At 51.5% G+C, this 27,405-nt stretch overlaps 1 protein-coding gene across 1 annotated transcript; it reads left to right on the forward strand.

Annotated features, from left to right (window-relative positions):
- Nucleotides 1-22,136: 22,136 nt before the first annotated feature.
- Nucleotides 22,137-25,471, forward strand: LOC136463820 (wall-associated receptor kinase 5-like). The gene is given in 4 exon segments (XM_066462806.1): nt 22,137-23,072; nt 23,166-23,579; nt 23,812-23,964; nt 24,048-25,471. Coding segments are annotated over 4 exon segments (2,685 nt in total). The 5' UTR covers nt 22,137-22,192; the 3' UTR covers nt 25,286-25,471.
- The last annotated feature ends 1,934 nt before the right edge of the window (nt 25,472-27,405 follow it).

A 27,405-nucleotide genomic window follows, 5' to 3' on the forward strand; every position in this document is an offset into this window, starting at 1 on the left:
CCTCAAGGTTGTTCTCCCACCTGAAAGGACTGAAGCACAATGGATTGCTCGATGCGCCAAGACATTCGTCACGTCCAGTAACAAACTTTATAAACGAAGTCCATCAGGAGTACTCATGAAGTGCGTCCCTACCGACCAAGGCAAGCAGCTCCTCCTCGAGGTCCATGCCGGAATCTGCGAACACCACGTGGCCCCAAAGTTGCTGGTCAGAAAAGCCTTTCATCAAGGTTTTTACTGGCCCACTGCACTACGAGATGCAGAGGAGGTCGTCCACAGGTGTGAGGGATGCCAGTTCTACGCTCGGCAAACTTATTTGCTGGCATAGGAGCTTCAAACCATCCCCATCACCTGGCCATTCATGGTCTGGGGCCTCGACATGGTGGGACCCCTCAAAAAGGGCCTAGGCGTCTTCACTCACCTACTTGTAGCGGTCGACAAATTCACCAAGTGGATAGAGGCCAAGCCCATCACCAACATCAACTCAGAAGAGGCAGTCAAGTTCTTCCACAACATCATCTACTAGTTCGGCGTTCCTAACTGTATCATCACTGACCACGGAACTAACTTCACTGGGAAGAAGTTCTTGGACTTCAGTGATGGATACGGCATCAGGATCGACTGGGCCTCGGTCAGACATCCACGTACTAACGGTCAGGTCGAGCACGCTAATGGCATGGTCCTCCAAGGACTTAAGCCATGCATCTTCGATCGACTCAACAAGTACGTCGGGCAATGGGTTGCTGAGGTCCCAGCGATCCTTTAGAGCATGAGAACGACCCCAAACCGATCCATAGGGTTCACACCCTTCTTCCTAGCCTACGGAGCTGAAGCAGTGTGCCCCAAGAGTGAAGGCCTTCGACCGCGACTGAGCCATGGAGGCTCAGCAAGACGCAGTCGACCTGCTCGAGGAGGCCCGTGAGACGACCATCATCTGCTCCGCTCGCTACCAGCAAACTCTCTGCAGTTACCATGAAAGAAAAATCAGAGGGAGAATCCCCGAGGTTAGAGACCTCATGCTTTGAAGGACCCAATCAACCAAGGAGAAACACAAACTCTCTCCACCATGGGAAGGACCCTATACGGTGACCAAGGTGATCCGACCGGGCACCTACCGACTGAAGGACGACAGCGACGACGTTCTCACCAACACTTGGAACATCGAACAATTACGTCGTTTCTTCCCCTAAAATTTGGTCTTACCGCTTTTCTTTCATTCAAAGTTTGCTCCTACAAAGCACCCCGGCCCAAACACTTTTAGCCTGGGTTGCTCGGGGGCTCCATGAGGGTGTGGTAAATACCTTTTTACCCGAACGAAAGGGTAGTCCGTTTCTTTAATTACCTTACGTAACTTTGCTTTAAACATTCCGACCGATCATACCCCACCACGACCTACGGTTATGAGCAGCTGAGCCTCGCGGGCCACGCCCGGGTTCTTAAGGTTGTAGCCTATGGTTAAAAAATGCAGGTGCAAAAAAGAAAGAATAAAAAACAAAGTTATGCTAGGGTAAAAATAAGGAACGGATGGGACAAGCTTCCCCTTACGAAGTGATTCCATCACAAAACAACATCAATGTATTCATGGATACAAAAATATTTACACAGGGGGCTCCCCCACAAACTTATCCCTTACATATATTGACTGTTTTTTCTACTCTAAATAACTACTGCGGCTGCCCGGCAGCATCGGCTACCGGCTCGACCGTCGAAGATAAGGGTTGCTCGGTCTCCGACGGGACGACGTTCGACTTGGTCGGAGGCAGGACGACGTTCGCTTCCGACCCAGGCTTCACTCCATCCGCAGGCTGGATGACGTCTTCTGCACGTGCACCTTCGGCTATGCTCTCGCGGCTGGTATCCATCACCCACTGCGCGGAGACTTGCTCGGCCACCAACTGTGCGTGTGGCAGCAAGCTTTCCCCGGGCACATGGATGGCGTCCGAGCTCCAACCATCGGCGTACCCGCTGTAGATGGCGGCGAAGTCTAGGTCCAGGTGGTGTGTCACCACCGAAGTCAGCACCCCCGATGTCCCGTAAAACATCCCGTCGGAGATAAGTGCCCGAACTTCATTCAGGACCTCCACCAGTCGGATAGCGGCTATGCTGGTGCTCGGCGCCGACCCGAACACCTCTGAGACAATGACCTAGGCGACGTTGCAGATCTAGTTGAGCTTCCCTCGAGAGCTCGTCGCTCTTCAAGGGACTTGGCCAGAACCTCCGCATTCCGACCAATCGTCGCCTTGGCCGTCTCTAGGTACCGCTCCAGCGACCCAACCCTTTTGCCTAGTTCTGGAAGAAGGGTGATAGGATTAGAAGCAAGGGAAAGGAAAAGCCAAGACATCAACCAAAAATGGAATAGGTACATACCGAGGTAGGTGTTCTTGAGGATGGAGAGTCCTTCCTCCTGCTGAGTCACCTGCTCGCGTAGCCGAGTGTTCGACTCCTCCATCCCAAGCACCTGGCCTCGGAGCGCGAGCACTTCCTGGTCGACCTCCGACTGGGCCTTTCACTTCGACTCCAGAGCCTCCAAGGAACTCTAGAGCACTGCCTCGGTCTCCGTCAGGGACTTCTGGAGCGCCGCCTTGGTCTCTGCCTGGTGGACCTTTGCCGCGGCAAGTCCCCGCTCAGTGGCAGTCTCCCGCTCCACCGCGAGCAGTTCCGCTGCCTGTGCTTCTGTCGCCTCGGCCGCCCGATCTTGGGACTCACGGTGGGCAGACTATAGCTGGCTCTTGATCTCAGCAACCCACCATGACACCATGGCCTCCCGCTCCATATGAGCGTGCTCTTCCTAGAGGAAATAGGACTTGCGGCTTGACATCTCCTCCAGACCCTGCAAAATGAGAAGCAAGCATGCTGAGGCAACCAGTGAAAGACCAAGGAGTCAAGGATGAATGCAAAAAACTTACCTCTGCGATGCAGGGTAGGTCGACCATAACCGCTTGATGGACGACCTTGACCTGCTCCAAGGCCTCCTCCAACCTCGCCCTGGTTTGGGCGAGATCAGACTCCATCGCGAGTCCTCTCCCCCCAAGTACGTCCCAGAGCTACACCTCTTCCTCATTCCGAAGGATGAACCGTGCCTTCCTTGGGTCACCGGGGCAGGGCCACACCAGCTCGTGGGTCGCCCCCGACCTGCTGGAAGGTCCAGCCGACGACTGGACCACCGCCAACTCCCGCGACGGTGGGATGGCCGGCGGCTCCACCCTAGCACCGACCTCACCAGAGCAGGGGATCTCCACCTCCTCGACCTCATGGCCCATCGGTAGTTGTTCTGCCTCTAGCCTGGCTGCGTCTCCTCCTGACCCTGACAGCACCGACCAGGAAGGCGAGCCGTGTGTCCCTCCACCGGGCGAGGCAGGGAGCTCGATCTCCCCCCTCTCTTCCACCGCAACTAGTGCAGGAGGGATCGTAAGGGTCGCCTCTGACCTAGCCTCCGCCGTCGCCACTGGGATCGCCGCCAACACCGTCGCCACCGCTGCCGCCATACTTGCGACCGGCTAGGAGGGCGCCACCCCTGGAAGGGAAGGTCGCTCCGCCACCAGCCTGCTTTCTCCGCCGCTCGTTGTGACTCGATGCAGGCTGGGTCTCCACTCCTCTCGCACGAGAGGTGGAGCGATGCTCAAACCCGTCAGTATCCGGCCGCTGTCAAAAAAAAGTACTTGTCAGTCGCGCTCAAAAAACTTAAACTATGAGATCAAACAATACATACCTAGACATGAGCGGCAGGGCTCTGAGGCCCCGTCCCACTGGCAATGGGCCCACCGGACGAGGACCCCTCACGGGTCGCGACCCATGCCCCCTTACTTCGACCGGGGGTGAGTCAACCTAGCCGGTTCTCGACTGGCCTGAGAGTAGTTGTGACTGCCAGTTCGAGGCGCGCCCATCGGAGCAGCTGGCGGGGTGTCCCCCGGTTGTGGTTCACGCGCCGGCACCGGCCCCAATGATGCGGGGGTGTGAGCCCGCTCCTTCAAACTCCTGGCCTGCCCCGCCACGCCCAGAGCAGGTGGGGACAAGGCTGGCGACGCGCCCGAAGGGCGCAGCGACCGAGTCTGCTTCGCCTCCCGCTCGCCGACGGCATCCGAGCTCGCGACATGCTTCCTTGGTGCGGGAACGTTGCCGCGCCTCTCTACATCCCGCCCATCGCCGGTAGACGTGGTCGCAGGCTCACGACGCTCTGCTGAGGTTGCGATGGCATCCCAGCCTCCTTCATCTTCAGAGGTGCTCGCCTCGCCACCCAGCTCTGTCGGCTCCCCCAACTCGAGCTCCGATTCTCGCCGGCCTACACCCACCGGGTGATTTCCATCTCCTTCCCATGCTTCCTCCGAGCCTTCTCAGCTCTCTTCTTCTTCACGACCGCCGCCTCCTTCAGGGTAGCTTGCTAAGCCACGCCCTCTGGCCCCTTCGGGAGATGCGGCCAGGATTTATAACCGGTGAGTCCCTGCGAAACGGACAACTTGAAGTCAAATTACAGGAGAGCGAGATCGAAAGGGACACGGAATAAGGAAAGGAGAACGTACCAGATTGGGTAGCTTCCCGGTGTGGAGAGGTCCGGGCTTTCCTTCGAGGGTCTCCTGAGCCTTCAGTTGTAGCACCCAGTCGAGTCAGCTCTAGACTTCGTCCTTCGCCAGCTCCATTGGCGATGCGCGGTCAGGGTTCATCGGGCCAGTGTATAGCCACATCGGCCACGTCCTTTCCGCCAGCGGGGCGACCCGATGGTGGAAGAAGGTGTGGAACACCCGCAACCCATCGAGGTTGTGCTGCAATAGCTTCTAGAGCTCCGCCTCGATGATCCCTAGCTTGTTCTACCAGCTGGAGGGGCCCCACGACCAGCTCTCCCGCCTCTCTAGCCTTCTACCGGTGAATGGGGGGAATGGCGCCTCCACTGGGTTCCTGATGTAGAACTACTCCCCATGCCACCCCCGATTGGAGTCGCAGGGGGTGTACGCGGGGTAGGAGCCCGACACACTAGGCTTCTTCTATAGGGCAAAGCCCCCAACTGGCGCGGTCCTGGCCGGCTTCCCCTCTGACAAGGCTCGCCCGACGAAGATCCACCGGAAGAAGTCCACATGCGGTTCCATCCCGAGGAAGGCCTCGCAGATAGTGATGAAGCCGGCGATGTGTAGCACCCTAGTCGGATTGAGATGCTGCAGCTCCAGGCCCCACTCATTAAGGAGCCCACGCAGGAAAAAATGCGCAGGATATCCTAGCCCGCGCTCATGGAAGGCAAGGAAGGAGACGACCTCGCTGGCCTGAGGTCGCAAAAAATCCTCCCCCGCTGAAGCCCTCCAGTGCGCCACCTCCTTTGGTGGAAGCAACCCCTTCTCGATGAAGGCGGCCAGCACCATCTCATCCATGTTTGATGGCCTCTAGGTCAACATTTTGCTCCGGATTCACGAATGGATCTATGAGTTCTCTCCCTCGCTTTACCCTTTCTCACTTAGGAACCGCCACGGCACACGAGCACACTTGGAGAGATGGAAGAGGGAGGAGAGGCGGCAGTTGGATGATAGGTGAAGGAACAGGACGAAGACCCGCTCCCTTCCCCTATTTAAGGAGGAGACGCAGCAGTTGGAGAAAGGTGAAGGATTGGGGCGAAAAACCCTCTCCCTTCCCCTATTCAATGCAGATGGGAATGCGACGGGACGTGTCCTGACTGATGGGATGTGCCCTGCCCGACGAGATGGTGCCTGGTTAGATGGGACGTGGCCTAGGCATGGCCCACCACTACCGCACGTTGGGCATGGGAAACAAGGCGCTACCGCATGTAGGCGGCCCTCCACCTTCCCAGGCAGGATGTGGAAGGGCCCAACAATGGGATCCCCACCCAGGAGAGACCAACGGGCTTCCTAAGTCTATCGGACGGCTCAGGCAAACACCGAGAGATAGGTAAGGAGCAGAGGGACGCCCCATGTGGGCCATGCTGACTCCATCATGAACAACAAACACGGATCCTATTCAAACATATCCGATAAAAACTCCTCAAGCCTATCACTCGAGTCATCAAGGTAACTCTACCGATCCCTCTTACTTTATTTTTTCTTATGCATGATCATTCATTCATCCATTCTCATACATGCATTCATTCATACAGTCATTCATTCATCCCATACATCCGAAGCATCGCATATGCAATTGATGCATCCCAATGCTCCGTGTTACGTCACAAAGCGGTAGTTGCCTCATTCAACATGAGCAATGACCGACTGGGGTTCGAAGGCTGGCCCGCGAAGGGCTCGAGGCCGCCTTGCGTCAAACAGAGCCAGGGGAGAAAACGCAGATGAGTCACAGCGGCCCTCGCCCATTCTGCTCGGAAGTAGATAGGGTCATCTCAACCTTCTCGTTCGATCCTAACTTCGAGCCATGCCCATAGAATCTCCATCGAGGGGAGGCCAGCAGGCCACCTGAGTCAGTCTCCAAAACGACCTAGGCATCTTCCGAGACACAGGTTAAGGAGCAGTGGACTACCACATAGGGGCTATGCCGACCCCATCGCGAATGACGGACCCGAATTCCACTCGAACATACCCGTTAGCGAGCTCACCGAGCGCGTCACATGAGCCATCGAGGCAAGCGATGTTAGCTTAGCCCCTCTGGTTGTGGAAACCGCGGATGGGGTAACGCACGGAACTAGACCAACCCCTACCGAGTCCAATGGAGCTTAGGGGCTCAGGTCGCCCGACACCGACTCGGGAAATCAATCGACTACGCAGGTCACGGGTGGGACACACACGGACGAACACCCAGAACGGTAGTCTGTGGCCCCAGGAAAGAGTACCAAGATGCTTAGCCTCCAACCGACTCACCAGTCGAACGTAGACTCGGGGGCTACACCCGCGGGTGTGCTCACGCGCACCCGCTGTCAAAACAAAAAATTTCTCCGCTGGCAAAATGAAAACCCCCTAGACGATTCTACCCGAATCGGCCGGGGGCTCGGGGGCTACTCCCATGGGTGCGCTCGCGCGCGCCCGCTATCAAAACAAAAATCCCCCAGACGATTATACCCAAATCACCCGGGGGCTCGGGGGCTCCTGTCGGGTTCAAAAACCTAGGGTCCCTCATGGACCTGCTTCCCAGCAAAAGCTCAGCCTAGTAGACGACATTACGAACGACACGCAACTCCTGGGCCGGCCCAAAAACCTAACGATAGGCCAGAAAGGCGATCCAGTCTCCGACTCCAGCCCAAAAATCTAACGATAGGCCTGGCCAAGGAGGAATGGCGCTCGCTTCCGACTCCGGCCTGCCTCTTCGACCGAAAGGCCTAGCCAAGGAGGAACGGCGCTCGCTTCCGACTTTGGCCCACCTTTCTGATCGGAAGGGCTGGCCAAGAAGAGGACAAACGCTCGCTTCTGACTCCAGCCTGCATATCTGACCGAAAGGCCAAGCCAAGGAGGAATGATGCTGGCTTCCGACTCTGACCTGCCTCTCCGACTGGAAGGCCTGGCCCAAGAGAGGACGACGCTCGCTTCTGACTCCGGCCCGCCTCTCCGACCGGAAGGCCTAGCAAAGGAGAGGACGACGCTCGCTTTCGACTCCGACCTACTTCTCTGACCGAAAGTACACCGAACCTCTGCTTACAGCTCTTCTCCGACCAGTGCGGTCGGAGCCAACTGGGAAACGACCGAACAGGGACGCCCGCTCGGTGAAGACCCAGGAAATGGACAGAGCAAGTAAGGCGGGGCGCTCTAGTCAACCACAATACCAAGGACCGTACCCTGTACACTTGTAGGACAGTACTGTCAGATCATGTCAGAAGGGTACTTTATAACTTTCCAGACATGTCAGAACACCAACAGTGTTGTGGGCGCCGACATTTGACCTACAGTATGGTAGGCGCCGACATTTGCCATACTAGAAGAACATGGTGGAACCAACCACATGCATCCAGCCATCAACAGTATTGTGGGCGCCAACAAACCACCTTGTACCCAATGGCGTGGGCAACAAGACTAGGTAGCACACATACACTCTCTTTCTCTCACTCTCTCTCTCTCTTGTAAAGCCATCCCCTTTAGCTATAAAAGGGTATGCGCTCTCTCCAAAAGGAGGACGATTCGAACAACGATTCAGACGATTCCAACGAACAATAGACGGATCATTCCGATTCTCTCTGCTTGGCTTTAGAAGTCTAAAGCCAGACAGAGCCTACGCTCGAACACCTAGAGCACGTCGGAGCTCCCGTCACTCTTGGTCCTTCGGTCCGGAGTCCGACTGGACCTCTGATACCCTCCCATCTTACTCCCTCTCGTTTGTAACCCCACAGCAAACTTCGAGCACCTGGAATTAGGAATAAAGTCACCGATCGACTCAAACTGGATGTAGGGCACGTTGCCTGAACCAGTATAAACCCTGTATCATTGAGTACTAGGCCACATCCAATCACAACGTACGACAAAACTACAAATATTTACGTGTTGGTCACTTTTCGCACCGACACTTTGGTACAAAACCATTTTGAGGCAGGCCAAATTGTCAAACTGCCTCTAAAGAATCCATTTATGAGTAGGCTAGAGTTCCCAACCACCTCTAGAAATGCCTCCATTTCGAGGAGCGTATGGAAAGTCTAGGTGCCTCTAAAAATTGCATTTTTGGAGGCGGTTTGGTTTGCCGACCAACCTCTAAAAATAGGAAGCATTTCTAGAGGTGGCTCAAAAGCCTAGCTACCTCTAAAATCAATTTATAGTGGCAAACCATTTTTAGAGGCGGATTTTTATTTTTCCCAATACATCGAGAGATCTTGGATCTTTACATCGAGAGCATTTGGTTTATAATTTGTACTCCCTCTATTCTAAATTGTAAGTCGTTTTGGTTTTCTAGATTTATACTTTTTACTTATATGTAGACATAGTGTATATCTAGGTGTATAGTAAAAGCTATATATATCTAGAAAAGCCGAAACGACTTACAATTTAGAATGGAAAGACCACTAAGTATGAATATTTATATACAACCCACTTTATTTAGTCTACAAATACATATTACATACCTACTCGAATATGAAGCTGCAGTATGTGCAAACAAACCAAAGTGGGCCTTTTATTTTGATGGTATATAACTAACTCCCACCAAGAGTATGCCTTATCATCTTTTTCAAATTATAGTTTATTTTAGTGTTGTCGTACATCTCTGATTTTGATCAAGTTTATGAAAAAGCTATCAATATTTACAACATCAAATTAGTTGTCAATGAAAATATGTCTTGGTAGTGTATTTATTTGATCATGTAAATATTACTATAGCTCTCTAAAAACTCAGTCAAAGATAGAAAAAAAACAAAGCTAAAGAAACTATGATTTGCCTCGGAGTCGGAGAGAGTACATATGCAAGAATTGCACTTCAAAAATGTATTTTGATTGACTCGTGACTAGGTGGCAATTCAAAGTCTACCCTGATAAACTCTCAATCACGCACTGAATGATGAATGTGATATATGGCCACATAACTACCACAAGCACTCACAGTCCAGAGTCCAGCCGCTAGCGATCGTACTTCCCGGCGCCGGCGGGCGGGCGACGACCGTAACATCTGATGGGACAGTGGAATTATGGCGGGTTAGAATCTTTGCTCGCGACGGCTTTATACAGTATCTGCGCATGCACGAAATCGTATCTATAGCTTTTAAATATGAGTAGTAGTTCCGGTAACCCAGAATATAATCCCGACACTAAACACCACGCAGACAAGCTGATTGGCTTAATGATGAGCTCGAGTAGAGTAATGGTTTGTGCCATGGTGTTCGCTCCGGCGTGCTTGGCGTTGCCGGCCATGCCACCTGCATCCGCAAATGACGTCAGCCTGCCCCAGGAACCAACAGGGGCGGCTGGATCTGCCGCCGCGTCCGAGGTGTCGGCGGAGGCGGGTGGCTCTGCTGTCGCGCCCCAAGATGCAAGGGGAGCGAGCCCCTCTACCCAGGAGCAGGAGGCGGGCTCAAAACGGCCCCGCCCCGACGTGGTGGAGTAGGGTTCTGGGGGTTCGCCCCCCAAACGTATCCGCCATCCAACAGCATCAATGTAAGTCACCAGCTCCTTTGTTTTTTCTCTGTTCTCGTCGTGACTTATGCTGTTCTTTCTTTGCAGCGTCGTGAAGCGGCGTAATCCTTTGGCGCTGGCGTCAGAGAAGAGCGCCGCCCTCCGATCAGGGCGGCAACCGTCGGTTGGCATTGCGCTCATTTTGGGCGGGAGCGACAGCCTCGCCGGGCGGTCATGTGCCGCCCACGGTGGTGCCCGTGCCCTCGGCGGAACAAGCCGATGCTGGGGCTCGAGGGACGCACTCGGAGGTCGCTGAGCGGCTGGCGATGGAGGTGATACCGCTGCCGACAATGGGGTGGATGGAACTGCCGGCCGCGCTTATGGCGCCGACCGCGGCGGGCGCGCCGCCGCCGGTCGAGGCCCCGCCGACGCAGGCGGAGGCAGCAGCGGCTGTGATAGACGGGACATAGCCGGATGTAGCCATGGCGGTGCCCGAGGCAGCGGCGCGAACCGCGTCACCGGCGGCCCAAGTGACGGCGCCCAACATGGGCCGGACGGAGGGGGACGTGGCCGAGGGGTCCCCAGACATCGTGGTGGTGGCAGAGAGCACCAGCGGGGAATCGTCCCTAGCCCTGATGTCGGGGGGCAGCCACTGGCCCGCGCTAGATGAGCCCCTATTCCGGTGGACAAATCTGCAGGACCCGACGTCGACACTCTTCACCCTCGATGATGCCCCTGAGAGCATGGAGCGGGAGAGTCTCGACGAGGGAATTGCGGCCGTGCTGGAAGCCTTGAACCATACCAGGGGCGCCGTGCGCGAAGTCGTCGTTCCCACTGGCCGGGTATTCCCTTGATCTTGCTCTCCATTCGCCATCTTCTTTTTTCATGTATTTTTGTGTTCTAACCATCATCTTTTTTCAGTCCCTTATCGCTCGCAGCCGGGAGAAATCCTGGTTCCATTGCGAGCTAAAGGAGAACTGTGACCGCCTCATCGAAAAGGCGCGGCTGCGCGGGGATGTGACCGCCCAGCTCGTCGCCGCCCAGCAGAGGGTGGACGACCTGACTCCCCTTGCCGAGAAGGTGAACAGTCTCCGACTACGGGAGGCCGAGGCCCGTCGGCATGAGGAGACCGAGAGGGCGTTTGAGGCCCTGTCGGCGAGGGTGCGGCTAGATGACAAGGAGGCCACTAGAGTCAGGAGGGAGCAGGACGAGCTGCTTCAGAGGGACGCCGAGACCCGCCGGTCAATCCTCGACCTTCTGGCCGAGGTTGAGAGGGAGCGGGAGCTGAGGCTGGGAGCCGAGGAGAAGCTCGCGGCCCTAGAACGAAGGGCGAGTAAGGATGCCGAGGCGGTCACCCGGCTGCGCAATGGGCGGGACGAGCTGCACCAAACTGTGGAGAGGCTCCGCTCGGAACATGGAGCGGCCCACGAGGAGCGTGACCAGGCCGTCTGAGAGCGAGATGACGTGCAGCAGAAGATCAGCTCCCTCTAGGCCGAGCTTGGAGCCACAACAACCCAGAGGCTAGAGGCCGAGGGTGTCTCTGCCGGTCTGGCCACGGAGCTCGCCGAGGCGAGGAGGAACCTTCAGGCGGAGAGCGACGAGCTCGGTATCCTAAGCGTAGGACCGAATATAATCCCAACACTAAACACCACGCAGACAAGCTGATTGGCTTAATGATGAGCTCGAGTAGAGTAATGGTTTGTGCCATGGTGTTCACTCCGGCGTGCTTGGCGTTGCTGGCCATGCCACCTGCATCCACAAATGACGGCGGAGACGGGCCAGACCGTTGGCCTGCCCCAGGAACAAACAGGGGCGGGCGGATCTGTCGCCGCGCCCGAGGTGTCGGCGGAGGCGGGTGGCTCTACCGTCGTGCCCCAAGATGCAAGGGGAGCAATCCCCTTGGCCTGGGAGCAGGAGGCGGGCTCAAAACAGCCCCGCCCCGACATGGTGGAGTAGGGGTCTTGGGGTTCACCCCCCAAACGTGTATGTCGTCCAACAGCATCAATGTAAGTCACCAGTTCCTTTGTTTTTCTCTGTTCTTCTCTGTTTTCATCATGACTTATGCTTTTCTTTCTTTGTAGCAACGTGACGTGGCGTAATCCTTTGGTGCTGGCATCAGAGAAGAGCGCCGCCCTCCGATCGGGGCGGCAACCGTCGGTTGGCATTGCGCTCGTTTTGGGCGGGAGCGACTCTAGTGCGACTGCCTCGCCGGGCGATCATGTGCCGCCCACGGTGGCGCTCGTGCCCTCGGTGGAACAAGCCGACGCTGGGGCTCGAGGGACACCCTCGGAGGTCGTTGAGCGGCTAGCGATGGAGGTGATACCGCTGCCGACGATGGGGCGGATGAAACTACCCGGCCGCGCTTGTGGCGCTGATCGCGGCGAGCGTGACGCCGCCAGTCGAGGCCCCGCCGACGCAGGCGGGGGCGGCAGCGGCTGTGACAGATGGGACACAGTTGGATGTAGCCATGGCGGTGCCTGAGGTAGCGGCGTGACCCGTGTCACCGGTGGCCAAAGTGATGGCGCCCGACGTGGGTCGGATGGAGGGGGACGCGGCCGAGGGGTCCCCAGATGTCGTGGTGGTGGTAGAGAGCACCGGCGGGGAATCGTCCCTTGCCCTGATGTCGGGGGGTAGCCACTGGCCCGCACGGGACGAGCCCCTGTTCCGGTGGACGAATCCGTAGGACCCGATATCAACACTCTTCACCCTCGATGATGTCGCTGAGAGAATGGAGCGGGAGAGTCTCGACGAGTGAATTGTGGCCATGCTGGAAGCTTTGAACCATGCTAGGGGTGCCCTGCGCGAAGTCGTCATTCCCACTGGCCGGGTATTCCCATGATCTTGCTCTCCATTCGTCATCTTCTTTCTTCATGTATTTTTGTGTTCTGACCATCATCTTTTTTCAGTTCCTTATCGCTCGCAGCCGGGAGAAATCCTGGTTCATTGGCGAGCTGAAGGAGAACTGGGACCACCTCATCGAAAAGGCACGGCTATGTGGGGATGTGACCGCCCAGCTGAGGGTGGTCGAGCTGACTCCCCTTGCCGAGGAGGCGGACAGTCTCCGACTGTGGGAGGCTGAGGCCCGTCAACATGAGGAGACCGAGAGGGCAGTTGAGGCCCTATCGGTGAGGGCGTGGCAAGATGATGAGGAGGCCACCAGAGTCAGGAGGGCGCGGGACGAGCTGCTTCAGAGGGACGTCGAGACCCGCCAGTGGATCCTCGACCTTCAGGCCGAGGCTGAGAGGGAGCAGGAGCTGAGGCTGGGAGCTAAGGAGAAGCTCATGGCCCTAGAGCGGAGGGTGAGTTAGGATGCCGAGGCGGTCGCCCGACTACGCAATGGGTGGCACGAGCTGCACCAAACTGCGGAGAGGCTCCGCTCAAAACATGGAGCGGCCCATGAGGAGCGCGACCAGGCCGTCTGAGTGCAAGATGATGTGTAGCAGAAGCTCGGCTCCCTCTAGGCCGAGCTTGGAGCCGCAAGATCCTAGACGCTAGAGGCCGAGGGTGTCTCTATTGGTCTAGCCACAGAGCTCACCGAGGCGAGGAGGAACCTTCAGGCGGAGAGCGACGAGCTCGGTATCCTGAGCGCCGCCCTCGGAGTGGTCTGCGACGACCTGGAGGTGGTGCAGTCGGAGGGGACCAGTTCGCTTGTAGCCCGTGCCATCGAGATCACGGCGTGGGTGCACTAGCTCGAGAGGGACGCCCTTCGCACCGGGGTCCATCAATCCTTCGTGATTGCTCATTCTCATTATGGGGACAGCAACGACCTAGAGACGATGAGACTTGGCTTCACGCCTGGTTACACTGACGCCGAGCTGGATGAGATAGAGGCGGCGGTGGCTCCTCTTTCGCGGGACTTGGCGGACAAAATAGAAGACACAGTTCTACCTTGGAGGGGTTAGTTAGTCAAATAGGTCGAGTAATTGTTCATGTAACAAGAAGACAAATTCCGACCCTTCTGCACTATGGCACGAACTTATTATTTTGTTTTGTTTGACTAAGTTTGTTCTTCCTCCCTTATTATTTGTGGAAAGGGGTTCGTGTGTTCTAACCCTTCTGTTTGCTTAAGACCGTGGGGCCTGAGCTGTAGGAGGGAAATTTTAATCGCACTGGTGAGTAAGAGTGTCGTAGCCGTAGGGGAGTAGGTTTCTCGTAGTCCAACCGGCCATGCTCAATCGTTTGTTTCCACAGACCTTGCCACTAGATTTAACGTGAGGAAGAGGTCGGGCGCGGCGACTGTTTTAGAAAAGGTGTATGTATACCCTTATCAGCCCCCGAGTGAGATCCGACCCCTTGCCGTTGCTGGGGTTAGGGGTCACTAAAGATCATGGAGAGGATAGCGAAATTAGTAGGAGAAAACGTCTCTTGTTTTCGTACGTACCTCATCCCTAGGATTCGAGCTATTGTTCTATGACTGCGTGTTCGGTCTCCTTGCGAGTCCAACTTTTGTCGAACCCCCTCATGTAGCGGGGGTTCGATCAAGGGTCGGCTTGACTTTGTGATTGTTGCATCATCCGTGGTTTCCACAACCATGGGGGTTGAGCTAACGTTACTTGCCTCGATGGCTTGAGTGATGCGTTCGGTGAGCTCGCTAACGGGTATGTTCGAGTGGAATCTGGGTTCGTCGTTTGTGATGGGCTCGGCAGAGCCTTCATGTGATGTTCCACCGCCCCTTAACCCGTCTTCCAACAGATGCGCCCTCAATGGGGATTCTATGGGCTCGGCGAGGGGCTAGGATCGAACGAGAAGGTTGGGATGACCCTGTCCGCTTCTATGCGGGTCGGGTGAAGGCCGCTGGGGCTCATCTGCGTTTTCTCCCCTAGCTCTTGTTTGACATGAGGCGGCCTCGGACCCCCATGGGTCGGCCTTCAAACCTTGGTCTTCCGATTTAGGGTCGGGCGGCTCGAACCCTAGAGCCTTGTGAGGCTTGGTAGGGGTCGGTCGTATTTCATGCGTTACCCTACCTTCGATTTGTGCAGTCGGAGGTGACTCATCATTTGTTTGTGATCGTGTGCTTGGTCTCTTCGCGATGTTGAGCCCCCGAGCCCCTGCGCGTAGCAGGGGTTCGGTTAAGGGGTCGGTTCCTCTTGTGATCATCATCCCTCATGCGTCCATTCGCTAGAACGGAGGGGCTGAGCCGTGTTGTGCTTTCCTCGCTGGATGGAGTACGATGCTCGGTGAGTTGTTAATGGGTTTGTTCGAGTGGAGCCCCAGCATCCCCTTTGTGGGGGCCCGATTCGAGGTCAGCTGGTGACTGACTCCAGATTCTTCGTGGCCAATCCATATAGTTCCCGTAAACGTTCGACCGGTCCGAGGGCTCGATGCCTTTCTTCGGGAAAAAACCATGGACCCTGCATCATCCATGACTCGAAACGAGGGTCGGGACGCCCGAGGTGCTCCACGCGCTTCGGGTATTGGCCGCTAGCGGGCTTGTCCTTCACTTCCCCTCACTCTAGGGTGCCCTGGAGCTGTCGTGAACCCACTGGTGGGCCAGCCTTTCAACTCCTAGGCGTTAATGGGCTGTAGGAGCGTTTTTAGCTCCGTATCCCACTTACCTGCGGTGGCCCATAGTCTTTGAGGGTGAACCGTCGCTCGGTGGATCCTTCGTAGGGAAGATTTGAATAGGCATGTGCTTGCTTTTCAGCAGCTTCCTAGAGCCGTTCGATCGACCTAGGTACATGTTTTATCTTGATGATAAGAGTGATGGGTTTGGGAAGCTCTTACCGGACATGATCGAGCGGGATCCGAGTCTGTCGCTCGCGACGGGGTCGGCATAACCCGCGCGGGGCATCCTGCTGCTCCCCTCCTGTTTTCCTATAGTGGCCACGCCATCCGATCGACTTGTGTTACCGGCTGAGACAAGACTTTCCTGCGGAGACAGAGGATGAGGACATCCTGCACAAGCATTTAGTTAGGCAGATAAGCCAGGCAGGGAACTTGTAATAAATGGATAAGCTCTTAAATTTTGCTATAGCAAACAACTTTTTAGTTCTTCTCCCCTTTTTGTATAAAAAGGTTAGTGCATTCCGACCCTTTTTGTCGTTAAGGCCATAAAAGCTCGGGATGCGGGTGAGCCAGTTCTGATCACGCTGGTGAGAAGAGACACCGTAGCCACTGGGGCGTAGGTTTCCCGAAGCATGACCAGTTATACTCAGAGCCTGTTCCCATAAACCTAGCTCCTAGGTTTTAACGTGAAGGGGGGGGCGGGCACTGAGAATGTTCGCTAGGCAGATAGATTTTTAAAGCGTACCGGCCCTTTCCATGCCTAAGGCCAAAAAAGCCCGGGGTACAGAAAGGAAACTCTGATTACACTGGTGAGACAAGGCGCCGTAGCCGCTAGGGGCATAGGTTTCTCTCGGTCTGACCAGTTTTACTCAGGGTTTATTTCCGCAAACTTCGCTTTTGGGCTCTTAATCGTGAAAAAGGGGCGGACGTAGAGATTATCTACTAGGATAGATATGTCCTTATTAGCCCCCGAGTGAGGCCCGACCCCCTGCCGTTTGTTGGGGTCAGGGTGTCACAAAAGATCGGGGAGTTCGACAACGAAACTAATAATAAGAGGAAGTGCGCGTTTATTAGGGGTAAAAGTGACATAGCTGCTCAATGTTCCAGGTGTTGACGAAGATCTCGCTATCGAGTTTGTAGGCGCCTAGCCGGAGCATCTCCGTGATGACGCGTAGTCCCTCCTACTGGCGGGGAGAGCCTAGTGGCGGTCCTTGCATACTTGGCTGAGTGAAGGAGGGCGACGTCGTGCGCTTCGTCTAGCTGGGCTCCAGTCCTATGCTCCCCCTTGTTAGAGCTTCCGGACAAGAACCGCTTCAAGAGAACGCAGTCCTTGTAGAGGTGCTTGACGGGGAAGGTATGGTTCGGGCATGGCCCCTCAAGCAGCTTCTCAAAGTGGCACGAGGTGCCCTCCGCGGGCTTCCGGCGCCTCGTACTGTTGGCGTTGGCCACTAGCGAGCCTCCGCACCGCCGCTTGTTCTTCCTTTTGTTGGGAGGCTCGGAGGCGCCATCATCGGCGTCCTCATCCCGCTTTGCCTTGCCCTTGAGGGTCTGTCGGCGAAAGGCCCGAGGTTTCGTCAAGTCGGGGCTCGGGCTCCGGTCCTCACCATTGTCATAGCGTCCGCCATGGCGTGGATGGTAGCCATGGCTGGCCCCCTCCTTCGCGTTGCCGCAGGCATGCCTGTGGGCATCGAGGGTGTCGCGGGCATCACGGTGGAGGCCGAGACGCTCATGCACTAGAACCACGATGTGCGGCCCAATGCCCTGTTGGGCCAGATGGACCGATATGTCCTCGTCGGGTTGTTCTGAGGGCGCTTCGCTTCTGCGAGCGTCGGGGGTGTCACGTGCGTCGCGGTGGAGCTCAAGACGCTCGTGCACCAAACCCGCGGTGCGTGGCCTTCCATAGTCGAGGCTAAGGGACTGGTTGCTTCCGGGGGCGTGGACCTCCGTTGTAGGTAGCTGTAGCTCCTCGGGCGCCTCGGCGATTGCGTCGAGGCCAGTGAAGAGGAGGGGTTGTGTGGCAGCGGAAGACCGAACCAACTCTCCCTCCGTCGTAATGACGAAGTCTAGGTTCCCGAAATGCACTGCGCGCGCCCGGGACCCAGCTGACATTGCGATTAGCCATCCGAGGCCTGGTGTTGATGTCGAGACGCGCAAAGGACCCCTACCTGGCACGCCAACTATCGGTGTTTCGAGTAAGCACCGGCTAGTAAATTTGTATATTGCGCGTCTGACCCGGATGGTGTGCTAAGAGGACATAAGGATTATACTGGTTCGGGCCGAATGTCCCTACATCCAGTTTCGAGCTACTCGTGTTATTAGCACTGAGTTTGTAGTAGGGGGTTACAAACTGGCGAGAGAGGGAGGTAGCTCCCAAGTCTCTGGTGTGATGCGGTATGTTTGTCCGATGAATCGCCCCCTCAGTGGGACGCCCTGCTTTCCCTTTTATAAGTCAAGGGGAAGCAGGGGTTTACCCCCCAAGGGAGGAGGAGAAAGGAAAGAGAAATAAGGCTCCCAGAGGTGCGCCATCCTCCTCTTCGCGTGGGTCCCGCTGACCTTGTAGATCGTGGTGGCAGCGGCGTCGTACCGGGGTCCTGTTGGTCGCTGCAGCTTACATGCGGGCGTCGTGCGCCATTCTTGTCTTCTGTCCCATCCGAGTGGACGGAATGGTCAGAGGGTCCTCTGACAGAAAGCCATGCGGGGGGCTAGCGGTACAGTGCCAGTGAACTGACGCCGGTTGACTGACGTTGGACGGTGGTCAGGCAGGGAGTTGGCAGCACAGTGACCATGTATCTGTCACTGTGGGCGATGTGAGTTTCCCGGAATGACATGTCGTGGGGACGGGTCATACTGGGATGTGACCGCTACCTGCACGATGCCAGAAGTTTGACCTTGAGTGGTATTTTGTGGCCCGTAGTGGTTGGCGGCGACGTGAGCTTCTGTTAGGAACCGTGTTCGAGGGATCGGGCGAGGCGGAGCCGACCTTCAGGGGTCGGCTGAGGCAGGGCCTACCCTCGGGAGTTTTTAGCAGAGGCGGAGCCTACCCTCAGGAGTCAGCAGAAGCGGAGCCAGCCCTCGGACGTTGGGCAAGGCAGAGTTGGCCCTCAGGCGTCGAGCGAGGCGGAGCCGACCTTCGGGGGTCGGACGAGACGGAGTTAGCCCTTGGGAGTCAGCTGAGGTGGAGCCGACCCTAGGGGGTCATGTGAGGAGGAACCTGCGGCCTTAGTGTCCACCGAGGAGGAGCCAACCCTTGGGAGTCGGACGAGGCGGAGCCCCTGGGCTCGGTGGTCAGACGAGGCGGAGCCCAGCAAGAGGTGTAGTCGCGCTCTTGACCGTTCGGATGAATCAATCGTTGATGGTTATTAGCTTCTCCTATTCAGGTACCCTAGTATTGGTCTCCGACAACATGACAGAGACTATTGTGGGGCTATTTTGGTCTTTTTTCCTTGCTTATTGGTTGTCGTGGTCATTCCTAGAATGACAATAATTCTGAGACGGTAATTCTGAAGATGGAGGGAGTACGTTCTAGAGAGTCAAGTAGACAAAAGCTTCTGCTGCCCAGCATACTGTTCCATACACCATACTATAGTCGGTCCTCGCAATTGCTAGCTGTAGAAAGAGTAAACGCCACTATCACATCAGCCTTGCTGTAAGGATTGAGAAATGTATGGACAGACTAAACGCTGAATTAGTTTCAGTCATTTCAGCTGCTGCTCATAATACAGAGACGGTAACTCGTGAGAAGACTCAAAACTCCATCGACCATGTAAGTGGTTCTAACCCCCCTGTCCACAAAAGAATGTGCGAGTAGGAGTAATTTTAAGTTAATGTGTCTAAGTTTAATTAAATATATAGATAAAAATATTAATGTTGATGGCATTAGATAATAGTATAAAATATATCTTATGACAAATCAAATGATACATATTTAATATTATATTAATATTTTTATTTATAGTTAGTTAAATTTAAAATATTTTAACTTGGTATTATACTAGAATTGCATTCTTTTATGGACAGTGGGAGTATATAGTTAGTCCGCTATATTAGGTAAAGTGGGGAAACATTAGCAAAAATAAGACACAGGGATTTCATCTATTGCTTCTAATTTTAGCGTCCACTTTTTCATTATGCTTGTTTGGATTCCATGAAATTAAAACCAATATCTAGAAAGTGCTTCTTATTTTATTATTAGATTATTTTCAATTTATCTTAATTCCAAGACACCAAACAGGGCAAAGAAATCTAGTTTAAACTCTAAAAAGTTAGGGATATACTAGAACTCAACTGTCTCTAGAAATCATTTTTCCAGAATTATTAGTTATGTTGCTTCTTACCAATGCGCCTCAGAGTGACTTGTAACTAACTAAGTGGTTGATATTTTCCTTTTGTATTCACTTTAGCGAACATTGTAATGCATATTTGAGATCCTAAACGAACTTAAATAAAAAAGTTTGAATTGAAAAGCTTTAAATCACTTCAATTACAACTTTGGTGTAGGTCGTTTCTCCCTCCTGAAGTCATTGGGAAATGTAAAAAAAAATATGAATAGCAAAATCATTAATCTTAAAACATAAATTTTGGGTCCTAAATGAATTCAAATGACAAAGTCATCAACTATAAAGTTGCATACATCTTCCAGTACTACAACTTTGGTTTATGTCGTTTCTCCTTCCAAGGTCATTTGAAAAATTCAAAAAAATATGAATATCAAAATCATTAATCTTAAAACATAAATTTTGGGTCCTAAATGATTTCAAATAAAAAAGTCATCAACTAAAAAGTGCATATATCTTCCAGCACTACAACTTTGGTTTAGGTCGTTTCTCCATCCGAGATACTTTGAAATTTTTTTAAAAAAAATAAATTTCAAAATCTAAAAACTTCAAACATAATTCCTAGGCACTACAAAATGTAGTCATGTACAAAGTTGTAGATCCCTTCGAGTACTTAAACTTTGGTTTTGTTTCTGCATTCGAGGACATTTGAAAAATTAATATCGAATTTCAAATTATAAAAACTTAAAACAAAATTTTCTGACCTTAAATGATTTCAAATGAAAAATCATCAGCTACAACATTGTAGATCTCTTTGAGTACTAAAACTTTGGTACAAAACCTTTTTGAGGCCGGCCAAATTGTCAACTGCCTCTAAAAATTCCATTTCTGAGTCGGCTACAATTCCCAACCACCTCTAGAAATGCCTCCATTTCTAGGAGCGTATGGAAAGTCTAGGTGCCTCTAAAAATTGCATTTTTGGAGGCGGTTTGGTTTGCCAACCAACCTCTAAAAATAGGAAGCATTTCTAGAGGTGGCTCAATAGCCTAGCTACCTCTAAAATCGATTTATAGTGGCAAACCATTTTTAGAGGCGGATTTTGATAGAGCCGCCTCTACACAAAAAAGAAGGCGCCTCTAAAAAATGGTTTATATGTAGTAGTGATACAAGCTATTAGGAATTACTTTACATGTTCCACAATGTTTATCCGGTTCTCATGGCTAAGAAGCAAGATTCTTGATTAATATTTTATGTATTTTGCATCATATTTGTTTTTTACACAAAAATATATAGATTTTTGGTACTTCATCTATGTCATAAGAATAAGAAATAATTTAATTTCATAAAAAACTTTAAGTGTTGTGTCACCTTGGTAAGCATACTGAATAAATATTATGAAGTAGAGGTACTAGTTTAGACTTAATAAAGTTCTTTAAAATATTGGAGCAACCGATCAAGCAATCTCATGAGCAATTTTATTTTTCCCAATACATCGAGAGATCTTGGATCTTTACATCGAGAGCATTTGGTTTATAATTTGTACTCCCTCTATTCTAAATTGTAAGTCGTTTTGGTTTTCTAGATTTATACTTTTTACTTATATGTAGACATAGTGTATATCTAGGAGTACTAGTAAAAGCTATATATATCTAGAAAAGCCGAAACGACTTACAATTTAGAACTGGAAAGACCACTAAGTATGAATATTTATATACAACCCACTTTATTTAGTCTACAAATACATATTACATACCTACTCGAATATGAAGCTGCAGTATGTGCAAACAAACCAAAGTGGGCCTTTTATTTTGATGGTATATAACTAACTCCCACCAAGAGTATGCCTTATCATCTTTTTCAAATTATAGTTTATTTTAGTGTTGTCGTACATCTCTGATTTTGATCAAGTTTATGAAAAAGCTATCAATATTTACAACATCAAATTAGTTGTCAATGAAAATGTCTTGGTAGTGTATTTATTTGATCATGTAAATATTACTATAGCTCTCTAAAAACTCAGTCAAAGATAGAAAAAAAAAATAACAAAGCTAAAGAAACTATGATTTGCCTCGGAGTCGGAGAGAGTACATATGCAAGAATTGCACTTCAAAAATGTATTTTGATTGACTCGTGACTAGGTGGCAATTCAAAGTCTACCCTGGTAAACTCTCAATCACGCACTGAATGATGAATGTGATATATGACCACATAACTACCACAGCACTCACAGTCCAGAGTCCAGCCGCTCGCGATCGTACCACCCGGTGCCGGCGGGCGGGCGACGACCGTAACATCTGATGGGGGCGGATTAGAATTTTGCTCGCGACGGCTTTATACAGTATCTGCGCATGCACGAAACCGTATCTATAGCTTTTAAATTTGAGTAGTAGTTCCGGTAACCCAGAATATAATCCCGACACTAAACACCACGCAGACAAGCTGATTGGTTTAATGATGAGCTCGAGTAGAGTAATGGTTTGTGCCATGGTGTTCGCTCTGGCGTGCTTGGCGTTGCCGGCCATGCCACCTGCATCCGCAAATGACGGAGGGATACTGTATGTCCCGTCCGCTGCCACCATAGCTAGCCAAGGCTGCTTCCGACAAGGCTTCCAGTTCGAGCTTACTTGCAACCTCACCACTCAACCTCCAAAGTTGTTTCTGGGTAACAGCACAACTCAGATTACTGGCATGTCGGGTTCCTCAGTATACATCCCAGCTATGTTCTTCAACAGTAGCTTGGAAGAATCTGGTACGAACACCCACAATATATCTTGGAATGCCCCCGCCAAGGGTATTACTATCCCCGGTTATTTCGATGGTGACTTGTTCAATTATAACACTTTCTTCTTCCTTGGCTGCGATTTCGATGTTGACTTGTTCGATTATGTAAGGAACCCTATCGGCTCCTGCATGAGCAGGTGCCACGGCAAGGTATTGCCGAATCAAGGGCCTTGCAATGGGTTTGGTTGCTGTTCCATCCTTCTACAAAACGACATCTCAGGCTTTCAAGGAACAATTGTTCGGGCTGGTAATATGGCAGGACAGTCAGATCCTCTGCACCCTGGCATCATGGCCTTCATGTCCATTAGAAATTATTACAATGCGACTGATCTTTTCTCAAGTTGGACAAATGCAAGCAAGATTTATCACACTGCACTTGAGGTTGCCATCATGGACCAACCAAGCTGCAAAATCGCGCAGATGAACAAGGCAAGCTATGCTTGTGCCACCGGCAGCTATTGCAGAGATGAGTCATATGGAGGTTACAGCTGCCACTGCTACAATGGTTATTCCACAGCCAATGCTTACCTTTCCGAAGGATGCATGCAAGGTGCTCCCTGCTTGCTTTTCTCTAAAAAAAAAGAAAATATTTAACATTTTATCTTCTTGTTCTTACTCTTATCAATCTATTGTTATGAAGCAGATTACAACCCCAAGCCTAATGAGCATTGCCGGAGGTCATGTGGCAACATGCCCATTCCCTTCCCTTTCGGGCTCGAAGAAGATTGTTTCGGAAACGAAAGGCTCCGACTTAACTGTACCGCCGCAAATGAGACGCTTTTTAGCACAAGATTTGCACAGTATCACGTGATTGGTCTGTAAGTATGCATGCCGCAGTGGAAACAGTGATCTATGGAATATGACATTGTTATTATACGATGGGCAGTTACAAATTCATCTTGTGAACAAGCTATGCATGGGAATAGAAGTAAGTATGCATGCCGCAGTGGAAACAGTGATTGCCAAAACGTGACCCATGGGAAAATATTTATGGGATATCGTTGCAAGTGTTCTTCTGGCTACTCAGGAAATCCGTATATACAGGATGGCTGCACAGGTATATACCTTTCCTCCTTCAGTATGTGCTAGAGCAGTACCATAGTTCACACCTGAAAATGGAAAGAAAATTAACAAATTCACATACTCCAACAAAGTTGTAATTTGTAGCTAAATTAGACTAGGTAGATTTAGACAGGAGATTCCTTTTCATCAGCTTGTTATGCAAGTATGCAACCACATATTATGATGATCAACATATATAACGAATAACGAGAATTGATTGTCTACAGATATTGATGAATGCTCACTGCCAAACTACTGCAACGGTACATGTCAAAACATTCCTGGAAGCTATATGTGCACACCGTGCTCTCATACCCAAAAATTTGATTTCATCAAGCGGTGTTGTGTTACATCATCTAAGCAACGAAATCTTCTTTTAGGTAAGCCATAGCATACAAAACTCCCTTGAAATTATAATTTGTAAACGTTAACATGATTTCATAACAACAACAAATGCATATAGGTATTGCAATTGGAACTGGTTGTGGCCTTGGCTCCATATTTATTGGATTGGGTGTAATTCTACTTGCCAATAAGTGGAAGAAAGGCATCCAAAAGAGACTTCGGCGAGCATACTTCAAGAAAAATCAAGGTTTGCTATTGGAGCAACTGATCTCAGATGAAAGCGCTGCTAGCAAAACAAAGATATTCTCATTGGAGGAACTAGAGGAGGCGACTAACAACTTTGATGCTACTCGTGTTCTTGGTCGTGGAGGACATGGAACAGTTTATAAAGGGATTCTATCAGACCAACGTGTGGTGGCCATAAAAAAATCCAAAATAGTGGAGCAAAAAGAAATAGACCAATTTATCAATGAGGTTGTCATTTTGTCCCAAATCATCCATCGTAATGTGGTGAAACTGTTTGGTTGCTGCCTAGAAGATGAAGTTCCCTTGCTTGTCTATGAGTTCATTTCAAATGGCACTCTGTATGACCTTCTTCACACGGATACTACAGTAAAATGCTTGCTTTCATGGGATGATCGCCTTAGGATTGCAGTGGAAGCATCTGGGGCTCTGGCTTATCTACATTCAGCAGCTACAATACCAATTTTTCACAGAGATGTCAAGTCCTCAAATATACTCTTGGATGACAACTTCACCACAAAGGTTTCAGATTTTGGTGCTTCAAGATCTCTTTCACTTGACGAGACCCATGTGGTGACAATTGTTCAAGGAACATTTGGTTACTTGGATCCAGAGTATTATCATACCGGTCAACTAACGGAGAAGAGTGATGTATACAGTTTTGGAGTAATACTTGTGGAACTCTTGACAAGAAAGAAGCCAATTTTTATTAATGATTTAGGTGCAAAGCAAAGTTTGTCCCATTTCTTCATTGAAGGACTTCACCAAGGGTCTCTTATTGAAATAATGGATACTCAAGTTGTGGAAGAAGCAGACCAGGAAGAGATTAGTGAAATTGCCTCACTTGCAGAAGCATGCTTAAGGGTAAAAGGAGGAGAGCGACCGTCTATGAAAGAAGTGGAGGTGAGGTTGCAATTCTTAAGAACAATGAGGCTGATAAAAAGACATCATTTACCCGAAAAAGATGGAGATATTGAGCCTTTGCTATGTGGAAAATCTAAGAACTCACTTAAACATATCGATCTTATTAATGCTGCACATACACCACCTCAAGAGACCTCGAGATGCTACAGTTTGGAACAAGAATTTGTATCTTCGTTTAGGCGACGCTAACTGCATTAGGGTAAGATTATTGAGGCCTTGCTTATATACTGCTGCACCTGAGATATCATATATTTAGAAGTTGCATTTAATTTCATATCTTTGGATGAGATTGTATCACACAGATTCATTTTCTGTGTAATATGCACAATGCAATGTAGACCAGATGGCTTGTATCCTTCTATATGATGGCTTGTATCCCTTCTATATTTTCTGTAGATGCATATAGGGCATAGCATCAGGTCCTGTATTAAAGATAAGGTTCTATCACTACTGGATTCAGGCGCTTTGCCGGGTGCCGAATGCACCCGACAAAGGCTACTTTGCACTCGGCAAAGCCTTTGCCGGGTGCAGCACTCGGCAAAGAGCCTCCGGCAAAAAGTTAGTCGGCAAAGATTTCTTTGCCGGGTGTTTTTTATCGGGCACCCGGCAAAGACTTTGCAGAGTGCAAACCCGGCACCCGGCAAAGAAAAGTGGTCGTTACGGCGCCGGCTCCGTCATCCCTTGCTTTGCCGGGTGCCATGTCAGAGGCACCCGGCAAAGATTTTTTTAATTTTTTTTTCAAATTTTCTTTGCCGGGTGCCGTGCCGGGAGGCACCCGACAAAGATTTTTTATTTTTTTATAATTTCTTTGCCGGGTGTCGTACCGCGGGGGCACCCGGCAAAGAGTTTTTTTATTTTTTTCGTAATTTCTTTGCCGGGTGCCAGGTCATGGGGCACCCGGCAAAGAATTTTTTTTTTTTTGAAAAAACTTTGCCGGGTGCCCTGGCCCTGGCACTCGGCAAAGCTGGGAATTCTGAAAGAATTCCCAGCTTTGCCGAGTGCCAGGGCCAGGGCACCCGGCAAAGCCTCAAAAATTAATTTTTTATTTTGTTTTTTTATTCTATAATCACAAACACAGCATATAAAAGATATATATCACATCTGAAGCATCACAAAGACAATATAGCACATATATATCACATCCATCTCATCACAAACTCAATCCCACACATATATATCACATCGCGAATACAATACCTCACATACACGACATCACAAACATAATAGGTCCAATTACCATCGAAACAAGTCGATAGTGGATCACAGTGCATCACATGTCCATCAAGCGGTGAAAAAGAGATACAAACTAAAGGTGGGGAGGAAACTGAGTGCCTGGTGAAGGAAACTCGACACCGCCTGCTTGCGCCTGAGATGGGTTATTCGAACCCGCCGACGGAAGCTGCATAAAGGACAAGAGATTCAGGCGCTTAGAGTGGGTCATCTAATGAAAGCACTAGTCGAAGCAATATGGATTCATACTCACTGGACTAGCTACAACTGGTGGCGGCACTGGAGCGAACATCGGCACAGGTACACCGTTCACTTGCCCAAAGTTCTGCAGGAACATCGTAATCTCCGCCAGCTGCTTGGCCTGTCTCTCCCGCTCGGCCCGCTCGGCTTGTCTTTCCCGCTCAGCCACCTCGGTCCGCGCCGCCAGGTCCCGCAGCTCCTGAGCCATCCTCTCGTTCTCGGCCTGCAACATTTCAATCGAATGTTTTAGTAATGTAAAGGTAACTAAGTTATGTAAAGATCAATGTACGAAGAGTTAAACTGGACTAACCTGGAGTGCGTCGACCTGCTGCTGTGAAGGGGACGGCCGTTGGCGTATGTTCGGGCCTCCGCTCGGGGGTACTTGCTCGGATCTGGGAGAGGGAGGGAACAGAGCCAGACTCGAGGGTGCCATCGCCAAGCCAGTACCGCCCATGCTTCTTGCCCTGTCCGATCCTCATGACAGTCGTGCCATCAATGTCGTCGGTGCTCGGATCCCAGTCTGGCCCCTGGACCGACCTTGCCTCCGACACGTAGGAGCTGATGCGGGTGTGGGCGCTCGGGTTGCTGTACGACTCGGGTGGGTCATCCGGGCTGAAGGTGACAGCGGAAGCCGCCTTTCCCTTGTGGGCCAGTCCATACGCCATGAACGTGGACAAAGGCTGGCCACCATGCGACGCCGACTGCGAGAAAGACAACAAGATGATTAGAAGAAACATGCAGAATGGAGCGTCAGAATACTAACAATGAATTCACGTGCCCAAGCTTGCTTGTACGCGCCGAGGCTGCGGTTGCCTTGGTGGTGTGTGGGGCCTGTCGCC

Source organism: Miscanthus floridulus, chromosome 7 (genome assembly GCF_019320115.1).
Source record: "Miscanthus floridulus cultivar M001 chromosome 7, ASM1932011v1, whole genome shotgun sequence".
Taxonomy (NCBI): Eukaryota; Viridiplantae; Streptophyta; class Magnoliopsida; order Poales; family Poaceae; genus Miscanthus; species Miscanthus floridulus.